General features: G+C 49.6%; 2 protein-coding genes across 9 annotated transcripts in view; one reads left to right on the top strand and one right to left on the bottom strand.

Annotated features, from left to right (window-relative positions):
* The window catches only part of PTPN1 (protein tyrosine phosphatase non-receptor type 1), a 31660-nt gene extending 23778 nt beyond the window's left edge, over positions 1–7882 (top strand). For both annotated transcript variants that reach the window (XM_053958240.1, XM_053958241.1), the window contains exons 4-9: positions 557–655; positions 2054–2191; positions 2632–2841; positions 3223–3384; positions 3996–4231; positions 4729–7882. In XM_053958240.1, coding sequence (XP_053814215.1) covers positions 557–655; positions 2054–2191; positions 2632–2841; positions 3223–3384; positions 3996–4231; positions 4729–4933 — 1050 coding nt within the window. In that variant the 3' untranslated portion in view covers positions 4934–7882. The remainder of the gene's footprint in view (positions 1–556; positions 656–2053; positions 2192–2631; positions 2842–3222; positions 3385–3995; positions 4232–4728) is intronic.
* Positions 7883–8386: 504 nt separating this feature from the next.
* RIPOR3 (RIPOR family member 3) overlaps positions 8387–16055 on the bottom strand; it is a 42157-nt gene continuing 34488 nt past the window's right edge. For 6 of the 7 annotated variants that reach the window (XM_053958237.1, XM_053958234.1, XM_053958235.1 and 3 more), the window contains 9 exons: positions 15268–15404; positions 14879–15011; positions 14326–14434; positions 13054–13218; positions 12741–12899; positions 11805–12007; positions 11045–11128; positions 10128–10218; positions 8387–9350 (listed from right to left, as the gene is read on the bottom strand). In XM_053958237.1, coding sequence (XP_053814212.1) covers positions 9253–9350; positions 10128–10218; positions 11045–11128; positions 11805–12007; positions 12741–12899; positions 13054–13218; positions 14326–14434; positions 14879–15011; positions 15268–15404 — 1179 coding nt within the window. In that variant the 3' untranslated portion in view covers positions 8387–9252. The other variant, XM_053958239.1, reaches the window with a different exon arrangement.

The following is a 16055-nucleotide window of genomic DNA, read 5'->3' as shown; positions in this document are numbered from 1 at the left end:
TAGCAGAAGTAGGAAATTATAAGGAAATCTACTTTGGGAATAGATAGTCTTTAAAAGAAGTCACTATTTCATTCAGTCCCAAAGCAAATCTGTGAAGATTCTGGAAAACCATATAATTTGTGACTGATTTTGCATCCTTTCATTCGTTTGGATGTTTCAGTAAGTAATTTTGAAGTATCATGAATAAGGATGAGGGATTGCAGAGCAGTTTGACACAGATGTTATTTTTGCTTTTAGTCAGTGGGGTTTATTTCCCCATGACCTTTGTATATCTTTCCTGAGAAAGTGCAGCATTTTTCACTCCCAGTTCTGTTCTCACAAATGAGATTGTGTCTCTCTTCCTCTTATGTATGGGGGGGAAAGATTAACCTGCTTTCATGGGTAAATTCATAGCATGGAACTTAAATCTGTCTCACTGCAATTTTTTACAGTTTTAAATGAGAAGTTGCTTGTTACTTGTTTAAATCTATTGCCTTGTGCAGGGACTGTTACTGGGGAAGAATGCACTGACATTTACAGAAAATAATGCTTATTTCTGGGGATTCTGTCTCTGCAGGGACCTTTGCCAAATACTTGTGGCCACTTTTGGGAGATGGTTTGGGAACAGAAAAGCCGTGGTGTTGTCATGTTGAACAGAGTGATGGAAAAGGGATCCGTAAGTACTCACCCAGTTCTAGCTATGTGTTCATCACATTTATGGTTTTCTGTAATAAAAAACCCAAGTAAAACCAACCAAAGAATGGGATGGGATGACTGCAAGTAGCTTTGTCTAAGAAATTGTACCTGGAATTGAATACTTGGTGAACTGATCTCACTGCAGTCAGAAAATCACTCAGTTTGTAATTGTAGGGCCTAATTTCTCATGAATTTGGCTGGAAAAAAAGATAAACACACCATGACTCCACACAAATGGAAGTCTCTGCTGCTAACCAGGGGGTCTGGAGTTGTTCTCAGTGTGCACAGATTGCACCTCTCAGGGCTCTGCAGTGTGAAGTGGCTTTGCAGTAGAGGGAGAAGCTCTGGGGCTCCAGGTTTCCATCAATAAAGTGTAACCATGTATAAAGACTTGGTGAGTGTATCGGGTACCACCAGTGATAACTGGGTGCTTTTGCATCATCAGGAAAACATTCCCAATAATCAGGAAAATTCTTGGGCAGTGAGCTGTGTTTCATTAAACTGCAGTCTGGATTTTTCAGTGTTTTGCTGGGTTTTGTGCTACAAGTGAAATTAAATCTTCAAAAGAGATGCAGTAACCAAATTTTTCAATAGTTTCTTCCTTTCTAACCATTCCTGCTCCCTCTCTAGTTTTGAACAAAACAAATTACTGTGATCCCTTAGGGCAGTGCTTACACTCCTCAGCAAACAGCAGTGGGAGACTTAGAGTGGAGCACAACAAAATATTGTTTGCAGACACATTTGTGGAGAAATTAGACACAAAGGCAATTGCTATAACTTTCACAAATCCAGATAAAAGGTGCAGAGAATTATAACTGCATTCTACACCCTGATAAACAAGAGGATGTATTTTCAAATAAACTAGAATTAGTTGGAGCAGAACCACTGTTAGTCTACGTATGAAGAAAATGCTGAAGGGGTTTTCTGTTTATTAAAATGCAGTCCAAAATCATCTCAGTCTTGAGCCTGCTCTTGGTTTAGCATTGTTCTTCCACTTTTGCTTTGGCCACGTGGTTTGCCCTTTAACAGAAGAGGCCTGAGCCATGTGCAGAGCCTCGGAGAGGGGAGGGTCAGGGGCTGATCCCGAGCCCAGGGAGAGGAGCAGGAGGAGGCCAATTCTCCCAGGCACAGGATCCCCACATTTCAACATCAGAAGCTTGGGAGCAGACTTTCCTCTTCTTGCTGCTGATGAGTATTTTAATTCCAGTTTTTTCCTGCACACTTGAAAATGTGCTGCTTTCCTATTTGGTTGGCTCATTAAGGTCCCTGGCAGGCAGCAGTCTCTGCAGAGCTCATCTCTCTGGGAGACCTTAATAAGAAAATTGCAGTTCAGTCAGAAGTGGGTAATGACATTTATGTGTCTCCTGCTTGGTTTTAGGTAAAGTGTGCACAGTACTGGCCACGGAAGGAAGAGAAAGAAATGTTTTTTGAAGATACAAACTTGAAACTAACATTGATATCTGAAGATATCAAATCCTACTACACAGTACGACAGCTGGAATTGGAAAACCTGGCCGTGAGTACCAGATCTCATCCAGTCCTGTTCTCCTTGGGGTGAAATTCATCTCCTCACCAACAAGGGCTTGAAATTGGTTGTCATGAATTGCCCTGGATTTGATAATCCTGCATGAGATGTTGTGGAAATGAAACTCCTGGGTATTTATGGGGGACCCTCCAGGCAGTTTCATGTCTCAGCCATACCCAGAGTGACACAAGCTTTTGAACTGTACTGAAATAACTAAACTAGAAGTGAGTAAATTTACTCACCCAATTCCCTTTGCTCCCAGTGGAGACCTTCACAACGAGGAACCATTACTTGTAATTAGTTTCTTGGCTGTGCAGCTCTAAAAGCTCCCTCAGACTGGTGAAACTTTGTCCTCGCAATTTAGTCAGCTATACCCAGTCCCTCTGCCTGGTGTTCCCAAACTAAAGAGTTCCCAAACCCTGTTTCTGCAGACCCAGGAAACTCGAGAGATTCTGCACTTTCACTACACCACCTGGCCCGACTTCGGGGTCCCGGAGTCGCCGGCGTCGTTCCTGAATTTCCTGTTCAAGGTGCGGGAGTCGGGCTCGCTGAGCCCCGGGCACGGCCCGGTCGTGGTGCACTGCAGCGCCGGCATCGGGAGGTCGGGCACCTTCTGCCTGGTGGACACGTGTCTGCTGCTGGTAAGGGCCTCTGCTGCAGGGCCACCTGCTCTCCTGCCAGGGCAGGGCTGGGGAGGGCTCCCTGTGTCTGCCCTTCTTGTACTCCGCTGTTCCAGGAGTGTATTCCAAGGCTGGTCTCGTTCCTAAGTGACCATTTTGAGTCTGGGGACGGGAAGTCTCCAGTTTTCAGAGTGATTCACGAAGACAGGCTTTGCCTTCAGGGAAAGCAGCATATTTGAGGCCCTCGGTGTTTGTGGAGACCCAGTAACGAGCTGCTGATGCCAGTTGTGTGTGAGATTGTTCATGCTGTAGTGTGGAGGGTGGTATGAAGGCCCTACCACAAAATGAGTCACTGCAGTGAACCTCATCAGAGCAGAAAACGTTTCACATTTTTATCCGCAGATGGACAAACGGAAAGATCCTTCTTCCGTGGACGTCAAGCAGGTTCTCCTGGAAATGAGGAAGTACAGGATGGGGCTCATCCAGACTGCAGACCAGCTCCGGTTCTCCTACTTAGCTGTTATTGAAGGGGCAAAATTCATCATGGGAGATGCTTCAGTGCAAGTGAGTGCTCCTGGCAGCTCCAGAGAACTGCAGCAAGTGGGTGGGAGGAACAGGATGGAAGGAAGCTTCAAATTTGGTGCTTGCTTCAGCTTCAGTACATGTTTATATGATGGGGTTTTTGGGTACAGTGCTTTACAATCTGTCACGACCTAAAGTGCTGTATTTTATTTATTTCCAAAATACCTGTTATGTAGCAGGTGCCTCCTGTGCTTTCCTGCACAGTGACTGGGGTGGAGCTGCTGCATCAGCCTCCCCTGGCATTTCAGACAGCACAAGTTTTCTAATATGCCTGAAGTTTAAGTGTCATGATTAAATTCATCAGGGTTTTTTATGGTAAGCGGAACTCTAGCAAAATAGATTTTATTTTGTGCTTAAGGTTTTTAGAAGCAGATTGGAATTTCTCGCTTACATGGCCAATATGTTTTGTGTAGTGGATGCAGCTTGGGCTTGGAATCCTTGTGTCTGGTTTTTCTGTCTTTTTTTTCAATGCAAATGAAGAGCCACTGTAAGAGTTAATTAAAAGGTAGAGTATAAAGATTCTGCCATGGTAAAGTTTAAAGTTGGAACAGCTTAAAAGAGAAAAGCTTAACAGGGTTTGTCCTTCCCTGAAGGAGCAGTGGAAAGAGCTCTCCAACGAAGACCTGGAGCCACCCCCTGAACACACCCCCCCACCTCCCAGGCCCCCGAAGAGAACCTCAGAGATGCACAACGGGAGGATGCACGAGCACCCCGAGGTCCTGCCCAGGCCCCAGGCAGGGGAGGAGCAGCTCAGGTGCTCGGTCAGAGGCGTGGAGGAGGCGGCTCCGGACGGCAGGGCCCGCTCAGCTGCGGCCCCCAGCACAGACAGGTAAAGCCTCCCTGCCTGGCCCTGGCAGCTCTGCAGACAGAGCCACGGGCAGCGAGTGACAGAGGGGAGGAGATGCTCAGTTCCACCTTGAGATGCTCTTTGGGAGTCAGGGCTGGACGAGCAGCCACATCCATCCCTTTCTGGCTTTCTGGGCAGGTGCCTGAGTTTAGAACTTTGGTGTTCTCCTGACCCAGCTGTGGGTGTGAGCTGGGTTCGTTCACTGCCTGTCTTGGTGCAGATTTGTGATGAGCAGTGAAAGCAGGTGGTGGTTAAAGCTCATTCTTTAAAGGGCACAGAATCCTCCCAAGCTCTTCCTAAACCTCTGTTGAGCAGCCAGATGTGTCCTAAGTGGAGACAGGCTGTGCTTTGGTGGCTGCTGCAGCTCCAAGAGCTTTCCAGCTCTGTGGTGTTCCCTGCCCTTGGAGCATGGCTTCTCTCTCCATGGCCAGTCCAGCATGGAATATTCATTCCCTGAATGTCCCTCCCTCTGCCCTCAGCACTAGTCACGACACTGAAGCCCGGAGGAGAACTGTTGGGGAGAACCCGCGGCTCTCGCCCCGCAAGGAGGAGTCCGTGAAGGAGAGCTCGGAGGAGGAGGATGAGAACGTGGTGGCGACTTGGAAGCCCTTCCTAGTGAATATCTGCATGTTCACCTTCCTCACGGCAGGAGCTTATCTCTGCTACAGGGTGTGTTTCCATTGACCCTGGGCCGGAGCTGCCGCGGGAGCGCCGCTCCCGGCTCGCGCTCAGCTCCTCGGAGCCCCTCGAGGCAGGGCAGCCTTGGCTCAGAGCAGGTAGATTTAGGGGGAAAGGCCAGAACTTTGGGTAGGGCTTCATGAGAGAATTGATGCACTAGGGTTTTATCCAGCCCTGTGGTCCCAAGAACATAATATTGTAATCTCAGGGCCTTGAAATATTCAGGAGTAAGCAGAGAAAATGCCAAATAGTCTGTTTTCCTTTTTTGTTTTGGTTTTTTTTTTTAAACTAAATAATAGAATTACAACACATTGTTGTTTTTAGCCTTTTTTAAAAAGCCAGTTCATTTTCTTTTGTTTCAGAAAAACTAGGCACAAGTGAAACTTGCTTGTACTCTCCAAGTGTTGTAACCAAATACATGACTTACATTGACAAGTTCCCAAAAAAAGAAAAAGAAACCCACATACCTGAAGAATGTAAACTTTTGGAAGGGGAGGTGTGTTTGTGGTTGGTTTTTGGTTGGTTTTTTGTCTTTTTTTAAATTTGCTTCATCTTTAAAGACTGAGTTGTGGGCAGTGCCTGTGGTATTGATATATTTAATCTTGGCATAACTGTTCTTAAAGAGCTGATTGTTTTACTTGTGTTGATAGAACCAGGCTTCTGCATTTGCTCAGGGTATCCCAACACGTCCAGCTCTTTGATTTTTTTCTTTTTTTTTTTTTCCTTTACTAAGTGTATCTCCTCATTGACTTTTGTTGCACTCTACTTGCACATATGCCTCTTTACATTGCACCATCCTTTCTAAAGCTGTTTTTACTTTTATATTCTGGGCTGGGAGAGGTCGAGGGGAGGGAGCGAAACAGGAAAGGGAAATTCAACCAAACCATGTCCACCAGCAGTGGGGCCGTGCCCGTGGCCCGTGGAAGGACCAGTCCTTAAAGCTCAGCATTTGGAATGTAAAATGCAGTTTCACTCTGCAGCTGCTCCCCCGGGCCCAGCGCGGCCCCGAGCAGGGAGAGCCGGGGCAGTCCCTGCTGGGGCAGCTCCCTTGGCCAGGAGCAGGCCAGCAGGAGCCGTGCTGGGCTCGGGGCAGCCCCGGGGCTGAGGAGGGCAGCGCTGGCGTGTCCTGCTTTGCTGGAAGCACAGATCCCAGTCCCGGCTCTGGCAGGCGCGGCTCGGCCCCGCGGGGTCCCACAGCAGCCAGGGCTCAGGGGCTGAAGTGCTGCTAAGGAGGGGTGGGGGGTGTGGGGAGGACTGGCACTGGAAGGCAGCACTGCACCAAGCAGCCAGCGCTGTTCCTCGGGGTGATGCCAAATGATTAACAGTTTCAGCAGTAATAGCAGAGACTTCTTTGCTTGTGTCGTGGTGCAGAGGACAGGAGCAAAGTCACTCCTGGGAGCTGTAGTGATGGAACTGCCCCATGACAGCTGATCTGCAGCAGTGTTACTGATTTGTTTTATTTCTAAAGTCTTTCTAGATTTATAGCACTTAGCCACCCTCAGTGCAGCCCTCGCTGTGGAGGAGCCCCTCCACTCCGTATTTATTTTTGCCAAGCTGGCTGTAGGTGTAGCTCTTCCTTCAGTGGGTGAGTAGGTGAAGGGGTGGGTGGGGGTGGGAGTTACTTCTATTCTGTGTTTTGTTAAGCTTGCATCAAGGGCTTTTCAAGAGTACAATAATAAATCCTCAGGTAGTACTGGGAATCAATCCTTTACCTGTGAGACTGTTGGTCAGACCAGTACTTGAAAGGAGGAATGTTGTAATCAGTCAATATTTAGTTATATTATTGGAAACAGGAAAAAAATGAGTATAGAAAAATGGTAATATATAATGGCTCATCTGTGTATTTAAGATACATTCTGTGATTGCTTTGTCCCCACTGTTCTCTGCAGCGTGGGCAGGACCCTGCCCTGAGGCACCATTTGTACCCCTTTGTATTAAAGTGCATGTGAAGTCTGCGGTGTCCCGATGAAACACCACGTGCTTGAAAGGTGACAGAACTTATATTCCTGCTTCCTGATGTGCCCAAATGATATTTGCATGACCTGATCCTTGTGGCTGTGGTTCAGAGGGTGTTGCTGAGTCTCTCTGTTCAGCACTGGACCGATTGGTGTTTATCAGAGCCCGTGTACTCGCCTAATCCTTGGCATGACTTCCCGTGGGATCCCGTGTGCTCCGTGTGCCCGGTGGTAGCATGTTCCTTTCAGCTGAGTGAGTGTAGTACAGACATTCCAGAGAGCTCAGGCAGCCCTCCCACACCTCCCCTGGCCCTGGGACACCTGGGGAAAGAAACAAACCAAACCCACCTCTGGCCACCTTCCCAAGAGGGAATATTTTAAATCCTAGGTATGGCAGGAAAAGAAAGGATACAGAGTTAGTCAGTTGCAAATGATTCTACCCAGACAAAGTTCCTGCAGATGACAGAAGAGCTTTGAGCATCCTCTTGGTGCCTGTTTCTTTCCTGTGTTCCAGGCCCAGCTGTGACCCTGTCTGGGACACAGTGACTGTGCCCAGAGCCCAGGGAGGTGTGGGCAGGGCTGGGAGTGCTGAGCTCTGCCCATTTTGTTTGCTGTCCTGTACTGTCTGTGGTAGTTGGGGGGTGTATATACCGTAGCACAGTGGGGTGTTGGGTAACCTGTTCTTGGAAATGGACAAACATCCATGTTAGACTCGTTAGAAAGTTAGTGAGCTGCTCTGCTATCTGCCTTAAGCAAATATTTACTCATCAGGTCTTTCTTTTTTACAGATTGCCATAGAATAAACTTTTGTAAAAAAATATGTAAAAACTCAACAAAAAAGCTGAATGTTTTGGTATAATACAGTTTCAGGTATCTTGTCTTTTGTGTAAGCCGCTGCTGGGCCTCCCAGGTTAGAGTACAACTGTACAGTTTTTCAATCTCCCATACAAGTTTTCAGTTCTCATTTTAGTTGTAACAATAAAACTCTTTTTTTAAAGAACTCACTTGAATGTGTCACTGCTTCTGGGCTGGATCCATGGGCTCCTGCATGACCCACGTGCACATGAGGGCTGGCAGGGGGCAGGTTTGTAGAGTAAAGGGATTTAAATGTTGCTGTAAGAACTTCCTGGAGGCAGAGCTCCAGTGAAAGAGTAGAGGATCCCCATCTCTCCCTGCCACCTCCATTTCCCTCTTCTGATCTTTCACGTTGAACAGCTAAATTTTAAGGGTAAGAAGTGCAGAAACTCAAGCACCCTGGTGGTTTTCTGCAGGAGCTGAGATGGGGCAGGAGCTGATGCTGACCCTGTTCTCAGCTGCACATCCTGGTGTTTGAATCCCAGTACTTACCTTGGGTTTATATTTTTAAGGAAACCTACAACTGGAGGAGAAAGTTCACCACAGTGGAACAGGACAGGGCAGATCAGGGCCCTGTTCCTTGGGGGTTTAGTGCCTCTTACCTGTCCCCAGGGCTGCAAGCACAGCAGTAGGAAACACTCCCAGGAACTTGTCTCAAATGGTTTATTAGAACTTTAGAAAACAGTATGAAATCCAACAAATAAATACCAAATAGAAAATTTTTATGTGTATATATATATATATATATAAAAATATGTACACACAATCCCAACCCCCTTTCAAGTATTGCACCTGAAGCCAGGCTGCTCCCCATCCCCTGCCAGCCAGGGCTGGGGGATGAGCCCAGCCAGGGCTGGATGAGGAGGAGAAGTCTTCGTCTATGACTAAATTCAGAATTTTAAAAAAACAAACCTGTGCCTCCCTCAGTCAGACCTGCACATGGCAAATCCCCTGCAGCTGAGCACACAGCTCTTACAGAGCCTGTCAGGCCCTGCTGGCCCTGGCCTGAGCTGCAACAATCACAAAGTGACTTAGGGAGTACCAGGTTTTCCTTCTGCAGCTGAATTGCCCAAGCAAAGGAAACCACCAAGCAGTGGTGCTGGATTTGTTCTACTGACAGGGCAGCTGGTCTGGGAGAGTGAGCATTTCTCTCCTTGGAGAATGCCAAATTAATAAATCACTTCCTGGGAAAATAGATCATATTGGACAGAGTTGGAGCAGGGGCAGCTAATTCCAGCAAGATGGAGATTTGAACTCCAGTTAAGACCTGGATCCACATTCTGAGAGATCCCAGTTTTCATTTGTCCAGCACTTGGTATTTCATCGTGTGCTGAGAGACTGAGAAAATGCATTCCAGGCTGCGTCATGGAGATGACAAACTGTCCCCTTTGGAACTAAACCTGGGGCAGGAGATAGCAGGGACAGGACAGAACAGAAGGAAGCCAGACAAAACCAAACCCTCAGGTACCCGTGTGGCTGTGAGGACAACGGGATCCAGCTCCTCACATTCCACTACTAAAACACTGTGATTTCAATCTCGGCCTCCTGAGCTGTTTCTCTCAGCTCACAGCAGATCCTGTCCATCTTCTCAAAGGCTTGTCGGCCCCGTTCCCCTGTGGAGAGAGAGAACAGCCCCTGCTGAGGGACAGGCAGAGCACCCTGAGCAACGTGGCCCTCTGGGGACACTCCTGTCACAGCCTTGCTCGGGAGGAAGGACTCAAGAGTGACAAACACATCCCTCAGGGAACAGTTTTCCAAAACTGCTGGAAGCCACCATGGAAAATCAGGCCTCCTGCAATGATTTCCATGTGTTACAGTGTGGAGCATCACTAGAAAAGCCTGTCTCATGTGAGCCTGAGTGTTCTGTGGGGCAAGGCTGGAGATGCTCAGAACTAAACCTGGCTCAAAGTGGGGTCTGGAAGAACAGAACAGGGAAGTGGTTGTCTCCTGCATGACCTGGCCATGCTCTGGCAGCATTCCAGCTGTTGAGCCCCCAGGAAAAGCACAAATGCTGGGCAGTAGGAGGTGGGAAGCACTGACATTTTATCACATCCCCTCCACTGTCAATCACTTGTCACTTGGATTCCAGTGAAGTAACAAGTAATGAACCAGCATAAAACTGTCAGTCCTTATCTGCAACCTTTTCAAAAGGTTCAGTGGTTCCTAAAGCACTTAATCCTTCAGGATCCCCTTAGTCTGGTTCTATGAGCTTGATCAGGGGCCCTTGGCTGTTGTGTGTGATGTAAAGTTTATCTTCATGGTATGAAACAGCTGTTCATTAAATATTTCCGTTGTCCTGGATGTGTTCAGGCTGAACTTGAGGCCCTCCTGGCCCTGCACTATTTCACATCCCTCTTTCAGTCCATTTTAAAGCTGTACAGAAGCCTTACCAAAGGACAGCGTGGTTTCCCTGGCTGCATTCCTCACTTCCTCTGTTTCAGACTGGCACAGGTGGGCAACCTGCTCAATGCTCTCCACAGCCTGTTGGAAAAAAGAAGAATTTGCCTAAGCAGCTTTTCAGCAGTTTGGTGGACATTTTCTACAAAGCAAACACAGAAACAAACTTCCATCTCCTCTGACACCCAAATTCCACCAGGACCTTTCTCTCCCCCAGCATACTGGGTTACAGTTACATTTCCTGATATGATCTCACCTCTGTTACCTTCTCTCCTGTTTTAGGGCATCAGAAAGTGTGAAAGTTCCAGGGTACAGGTCACAGTTGTGGGACCATTAAATCAGTACCACCCAACAAGGACCTTCTGAAGGACTGAAAGGGTTAATCTTTGCAAATTGACCCTGATTTGCTATTGTGTGAGTACCCGTCTGCAGACATTGGTTCACTGTTTGTGTGCAAACCCATTACAGCAGCTTAGAGCTCTTGGGAAAGTTTAAATTTGTGCTGTTATAACAGCAATGCAAATATGACTTTTGTTTTCTGACTTTAATCAGCTATTGTCAAAAATATCCCCTGATTTAACTCCAGATTTCTACAGTTAAATGTTTAGAACTGACTGATACAGAAATGTTGCTGGTTTATCCTCGTGCTGGATGTCCCCAGCAGACACTGTCCTTCCCCACTGAGCATCACAGGAGATCCCACATCCCTGGTGCTGTGCCTGGCAGATCAGACACTCCCAGCTGCCCTCAGCTCCCTCTCCTGCTGCCCTGGCAATAATGGCATTAACACTTTGGAACCGTGGCAGCCAAAGCTGGGCAGTTCCCGGTTGCGGTAACCCCTCCCCGCTGAACCCAGCCCGACACGCTTTGATCCCGGCCTTGGGGCAGAGCAGCGGAGCCCAGCGCTCACCCTGAGGTTCTTCAGAGCCAGACACGCAGCCTGCTGCAGCCTCGCGTCACAGCCCGATAAAACATCGCTGTAAAACAGGACAGCCTGCGCCGAAACAGAGCAGAACAAAAAAACGAAGTCGGAAGCGTCGTCAAGCGACCAAACCCGATCCAAGCGACAGGAGCGGGGTCACCCCGTGACGTGAACCAAGGTGGAGAGCGCCGGAGCGCCGCTGCCTCTGGGGCTCCTTCCCGGCTGGAACGCGGCGAGGAAAGTGGCGCCGTCCCGGGGGATGCTCCCCGCTGTCCCCAAAGTCCTCGCTGTCCTCCCGCTCCCCGAGCTCCGATCTGTCCCCGCATTCCCCAGTTTCCCCGCTGTCCTCCCACATTCCCCGGTGTCCCCCCGCATTCCCCAGGTTCCCCGGTGTCCCTGCATTCCCCAGTGTCCCCCCGCATTCCCCAGTTTCCCCAGTGCCCCCCGCATTCCCCGCTGTCCCCCCGCATTCCCCGGTTTTCCCGCTGTCTCCCCGCATTCCCCCCTGTCCCCCCGGTGTCCCTGCATTCCCCGCTGTCCCCCCGCATTCCCCGCTGTCCCCCCGCATTCCCCGGTTTTCCTGCTGTCCCCCCGCATTCCCCAGTGTCCCCCCGCATTCCCCAGTTTCCCCGCTGTCCCCCCGCTGTCCCCCCGCATTCCCCGGTGTCCCCCCAGTGTCCCTGCATTCCCCGCTGTCCCCCCGCATTCCCCGCTGTCCCCCCGCATTCCCCGGTGTCCCCGCTCTCACCCGGGCCCGGAGGCTGCCGCTGCCGCCGGCCCGGGCCAGGCAGGCCGTGGCCGCTTTGCCCACGCGGTGGTTCTCGTCCAGCTGCAGCAGCCCGAGCAGCCGCAGCGTCCGCGGCAGCGGCTGCAGCCGGCTCAGCCTCTTCCCCTTCAGCCTCTTCAGCGTCTTCAGCCTGCCGGGGCACTGCAGCTCCTCGATCAGCATCACTGCCGGGGAAGGACCGGCCTCACTCAGCGGAGGAAGCGCCTCGGCGAGGGCCACGAGCCCCGCCAGCCCGGTGCCCTCTCCCGGCCGCGGCCAGCCCGAGCGGGGCAGGACAGCCCGAGCGCAGGCTGCCTCCTCCCCTGCCGCTGCCACTGTCCCAGGCCGGGACAGCAGAGCAGTGCTCCAGCTCGCAGCCCCTCCACGAGTCCTGCATCAGCACAAGCCCCAAGATGCAGCCAATAGCAGGACTATTTTTAAATAATTCTTTCCTAATACAGAGAAAGTTTTGGAGTACTTTCACATGTTGGACAAGACTCCACTGAGGCACTGGCTACCTCAGGCTACAGAATGCAGGTCAGTAACCTCTGCAATTTTATTGTTCTTTTCTGTCCAGCTACAGCAGTGAACCCAAGCCACAGACTGCACTCAGTCCTTGGATCCAGCTGGAGGCTGCTCCTGACTCCGTGTCTGCTTTAGCTTTGGAATATCCCAGAACCTATTTTCAGGGCACTTAAGATAAGCCCATCCTTCACACGGCGTTTGTTTGCACATGCTCAGATACGGGAGTCAAGCATGCTTTTCCTGTTCTGATTAAAACTACATGGTCATAAGGGGAATAAAAATGGAAACAAGTTGTCAGTGCAAGGGCTGGGCTGTTTCCTGCTCTGGAGCTGTTTCTCGAGCAGGAACCTGGAGGGCAGCAGCCCCGCAGGAGGAGCCAAGCACTGCCTTTACCTTCTTTAGCGAGTTTTGCCAGGTGTTTCTCCAGGCTGCCAATGTGGTGTCTCTCCAGGTAACGATAGAACTGGAACAGAGTAACTGGTTCCGTTTGGAAATGGGAGGAGGGGAGCAGCCCATCACAGGTGAGGATCTGCTCCAGCAGCCTCTGCAGCACTGCAGGGAGAAGGACAAGCACAGAACACAGGTTGGTTACGTGGAAGCTGCTGAAAGCAAGCGAGAGGTTTGGGTTTGGGGTTTTTAAATGCACAAGGGCAATTTTCAGCACTGCACTGAAATGAAGGCAGCACGGCCTGGTGCTCACTGGTACCTGTCTCCAGGTGGCTGGGGTACTTCTCCTTCACTTTGAGCATCATTGTGTATTTCAGAGCATGACGGAACCTTTCTGCTGAGGTCACCAAGATGCTGCTGCCAGGCTCTGCAAGATCACTCCAGATTTTCAGATACTGCTTCTTCTTTTTAGTCTTCTGAATAACTGAAACCCAGTATTTTAAAAAGTCAGCGAGCTCTAGCAGATTTGGGATTTTACATGAGAAATTAGGCAGCAGATGGCCCATCTGGACATGGGGCAGCACTAACTTGTATTTGCAGTAGAGATGGTTTTGTTCAAAACGGGACATTTGTCGCCCAAATGTTCACACCCTCAAGCACTGAGCTCCTCAACTGCCATCAGCAGCTCTTCTGCCTCTTACTGTTCCCTGTATCTCTGAGTCAGTGCCAGAAGAACATTCTGGAAGTGTAAGTGGCCGCCCTTCTGTCAGCCAAGGAGGTGCCACTGCCAAGGGGTTTTGGGATCCTGCCTCTGTTCCTTGCCCAGGGCAGAGCTCTGACCTCGGGGCTCTCTCAGACTCCTCACAAGAGCACGTGCAGCTCTTCAGGAACCCTGTGGTTCCTCATTTGGATCCTCCATCCCCCAGTTTTACCTCCAGACACTGAGCTCCTGCCTTTCAGACTCCCACACTTCCCCTGTCACACTGTACCAGCCCCTCTGCAGCCCTGCTCCAGGGAACAGTTTATTCTCACATCCTCCAGGATAAAATCTGGCAGCAAATGCTTCCAACTAAAATTTGCATTCTTGCTGCTGTATTTACCAGGAGGAGAACAAAAGCCTTCCAAGCCTCTCATTGTGCTTTATCATTTTGTCACATCCAATTGCCAATGGAAGAATTTAGTAGTGGGAAGACCTGAGATAAAATTCTGTGCCCACCAAACTGTTCTGGCAAGGGGGCACAGAATTTGGGCTGTTTGCTTACCAAGGAAAAGCACAGATACAGAAGAGGATTTTATTAAGGCTGCTCGGCTGCTCTTTGACTGCAAACTCCACCATCTACAACATCCATGTTTAAGATGTACCAGTTCAGCTACTCCTTCTCTAAGACCAACTTCTCCAAATTTTTTTCTTCTATGTAGAAGAAAAAATGAACCAAAGAATGAGCCCTGGTTTTATGATGAGCTGGTTTAATGATGTCAGTGTTTGCAAGGAATTTAGAATGAAAGCCCTGGGTCTGGGGAGCCTCGAGCAGGCCCGTGAGGAGGGCAGCTGTCCCACCTCTGCATGCCCTGGGGTAAGGCAGGGACTCACTTTTCTCAACAGACAGATCCAGGACATCTCCCAGGACTCGCGTCTGCTCTGACACTTCTTCCAAAATGCTCTCCTGGACCACCTGGGCTATGTTTGGTGTCCTCAGTTTCTGAAATGCAACAGACATAACTCAGGAGCTGAAACAAGGGCAGGATCAAGCTCCAGATAAATGAGGATTTGTCCAACTTTTAAGACAAGTGAGAGGCCCCCAGCTGCTCTCAGGAGGCCCCTTGCCCACCAGACAGCTGCTCCCTGTTGTAGCAGTTTTTCATTCATTAAAATGGCCCAAGCCAAGCCAAGCCTGTGTGTTTGCAGCCTGCTTTGGGCACAGAGCTATTGCTTAGAGCTTCAGCAAAACCCAGAGGCTGAGAAGAGGCAGCAGAGTTTTGTATGACACGTTCTGTTTGGACACACGTGTTCACTGCATTAATGCACCCAATTTCCATTCTGAGTCTCCCTGCTGTTATCAAACAAAGAAAACATATCAAGTTCTCCTGTAATCAGAATCAGCAATGGCAGGCAGTGCCCTGGAAACCCCCAGGCTGCTCTGTACCTGCAGGAGACCTTTGCACAGCCTCAGGTGTGTTATCAGCAGCACGTCTAGGCTGTCATCCCCAGTAGTTACATCCCGTGCTTCTGGTCTCGTGTCACAGCTCAGGGACTGGAGCACGTTGTCATTGTATGTGCTGGTGAGATGAGGGGAAAAGAGAGTCACAAGTCTCATCACTAAACAGAACTGAAATGGACAGTCTCAACAGGAGCTGCAAAAGAAACCAGGTGGCATTGAACAGAAACCAGCATTTTCTTTAGCTGCATTTATAACCCTCTCTAAAAACATGGGCAGGCATTTCTGTGCTGGATTTGACACCACAGCTGGTTCCCAGCCCAGTGAGGCTGTTGTGGGACCCCTTTGCCTGTCCCACGAGGTGCTGCAGCCCATACCTGATGCTGCCTGTCCTTATGCTCCCAAACAAGGACAGCTCATCAGCACTGCAGTCAGCGTTCAGGAAATCAAAACTCTCCAGCACTGTCTCCACCATCAAACTCTCCATAGAGGAATGTTTGTGAAGTGTCTTCAGCTGTTGATGAAATGGAAGCAGAAATATTGTTATTTGTAGTTGGCCAGCCGTTTTGCAGTGGTTCTTTGTTGGTTTTGAAATCATTCCTAATAATAAATCACTTTGCTTTTCTGATTTCATTTTTAGCACATCAGGGAAGTCTGCTCTTGGTGCAGCTCTCTGACCCCAAAATGACATTGCTAGTTAAATTCAAAACATGTTTCAATATTTTAATCTCTGTGGATTCTTTATCCTTTATCTCCATGGCTGCTAAGGCTGGTGAGAGTTGATATTCTCTGCATCCTCTGTCACTAACAGTTCTCACTCGTTCCCTGTTTCTGAGCTCAAACTGAGCAGCAGCCATGGGGGGCTGTTACATCCCAGCACAGCACCCAAGAGCTTCATATCAATCCTGAATTTCATGGAGCCACTACCTTTGTCCCCCTTGGAAAGGCTGCTCTGAGGCTACTTGCTTTGGGTTTTAAATGCTGTTTTTCCGGGGGTTCCACAGGAGCAGGAGGCCAGGGCAGTTTTGCTATCATCAGCTCTCACTCCAGCCTGGATCCGTTCCTGCTCCCAGCCCTGCAGTCCAGCCCCTGGCTGCTCTGCTCCAGGACCTTTCCCCGAGGGAAGGAGCGTGCCCAGCCCCCGGCAGCCGGGCAGGAGCAGGGG

Source organism: Vidua chalybeata, chromosome 17, assembly GCF_026979565.1.
Source record: "Vidua chalybeata isolate OUT-0048 chromosome 17, bVidCha1 merged haplotype, whole genome shotgun sequence".
NCBI classification, from domain to species: Eukaryota; Metazoa; Chordata; class Aves; order Passeriformes; family Viduidae; genus Vidua; species Vidua chalybeata.
Note: the sequence above shows the minus strand (reverse complement) of the source record. Positions and strands in the feature narration are given on the sequence as shown.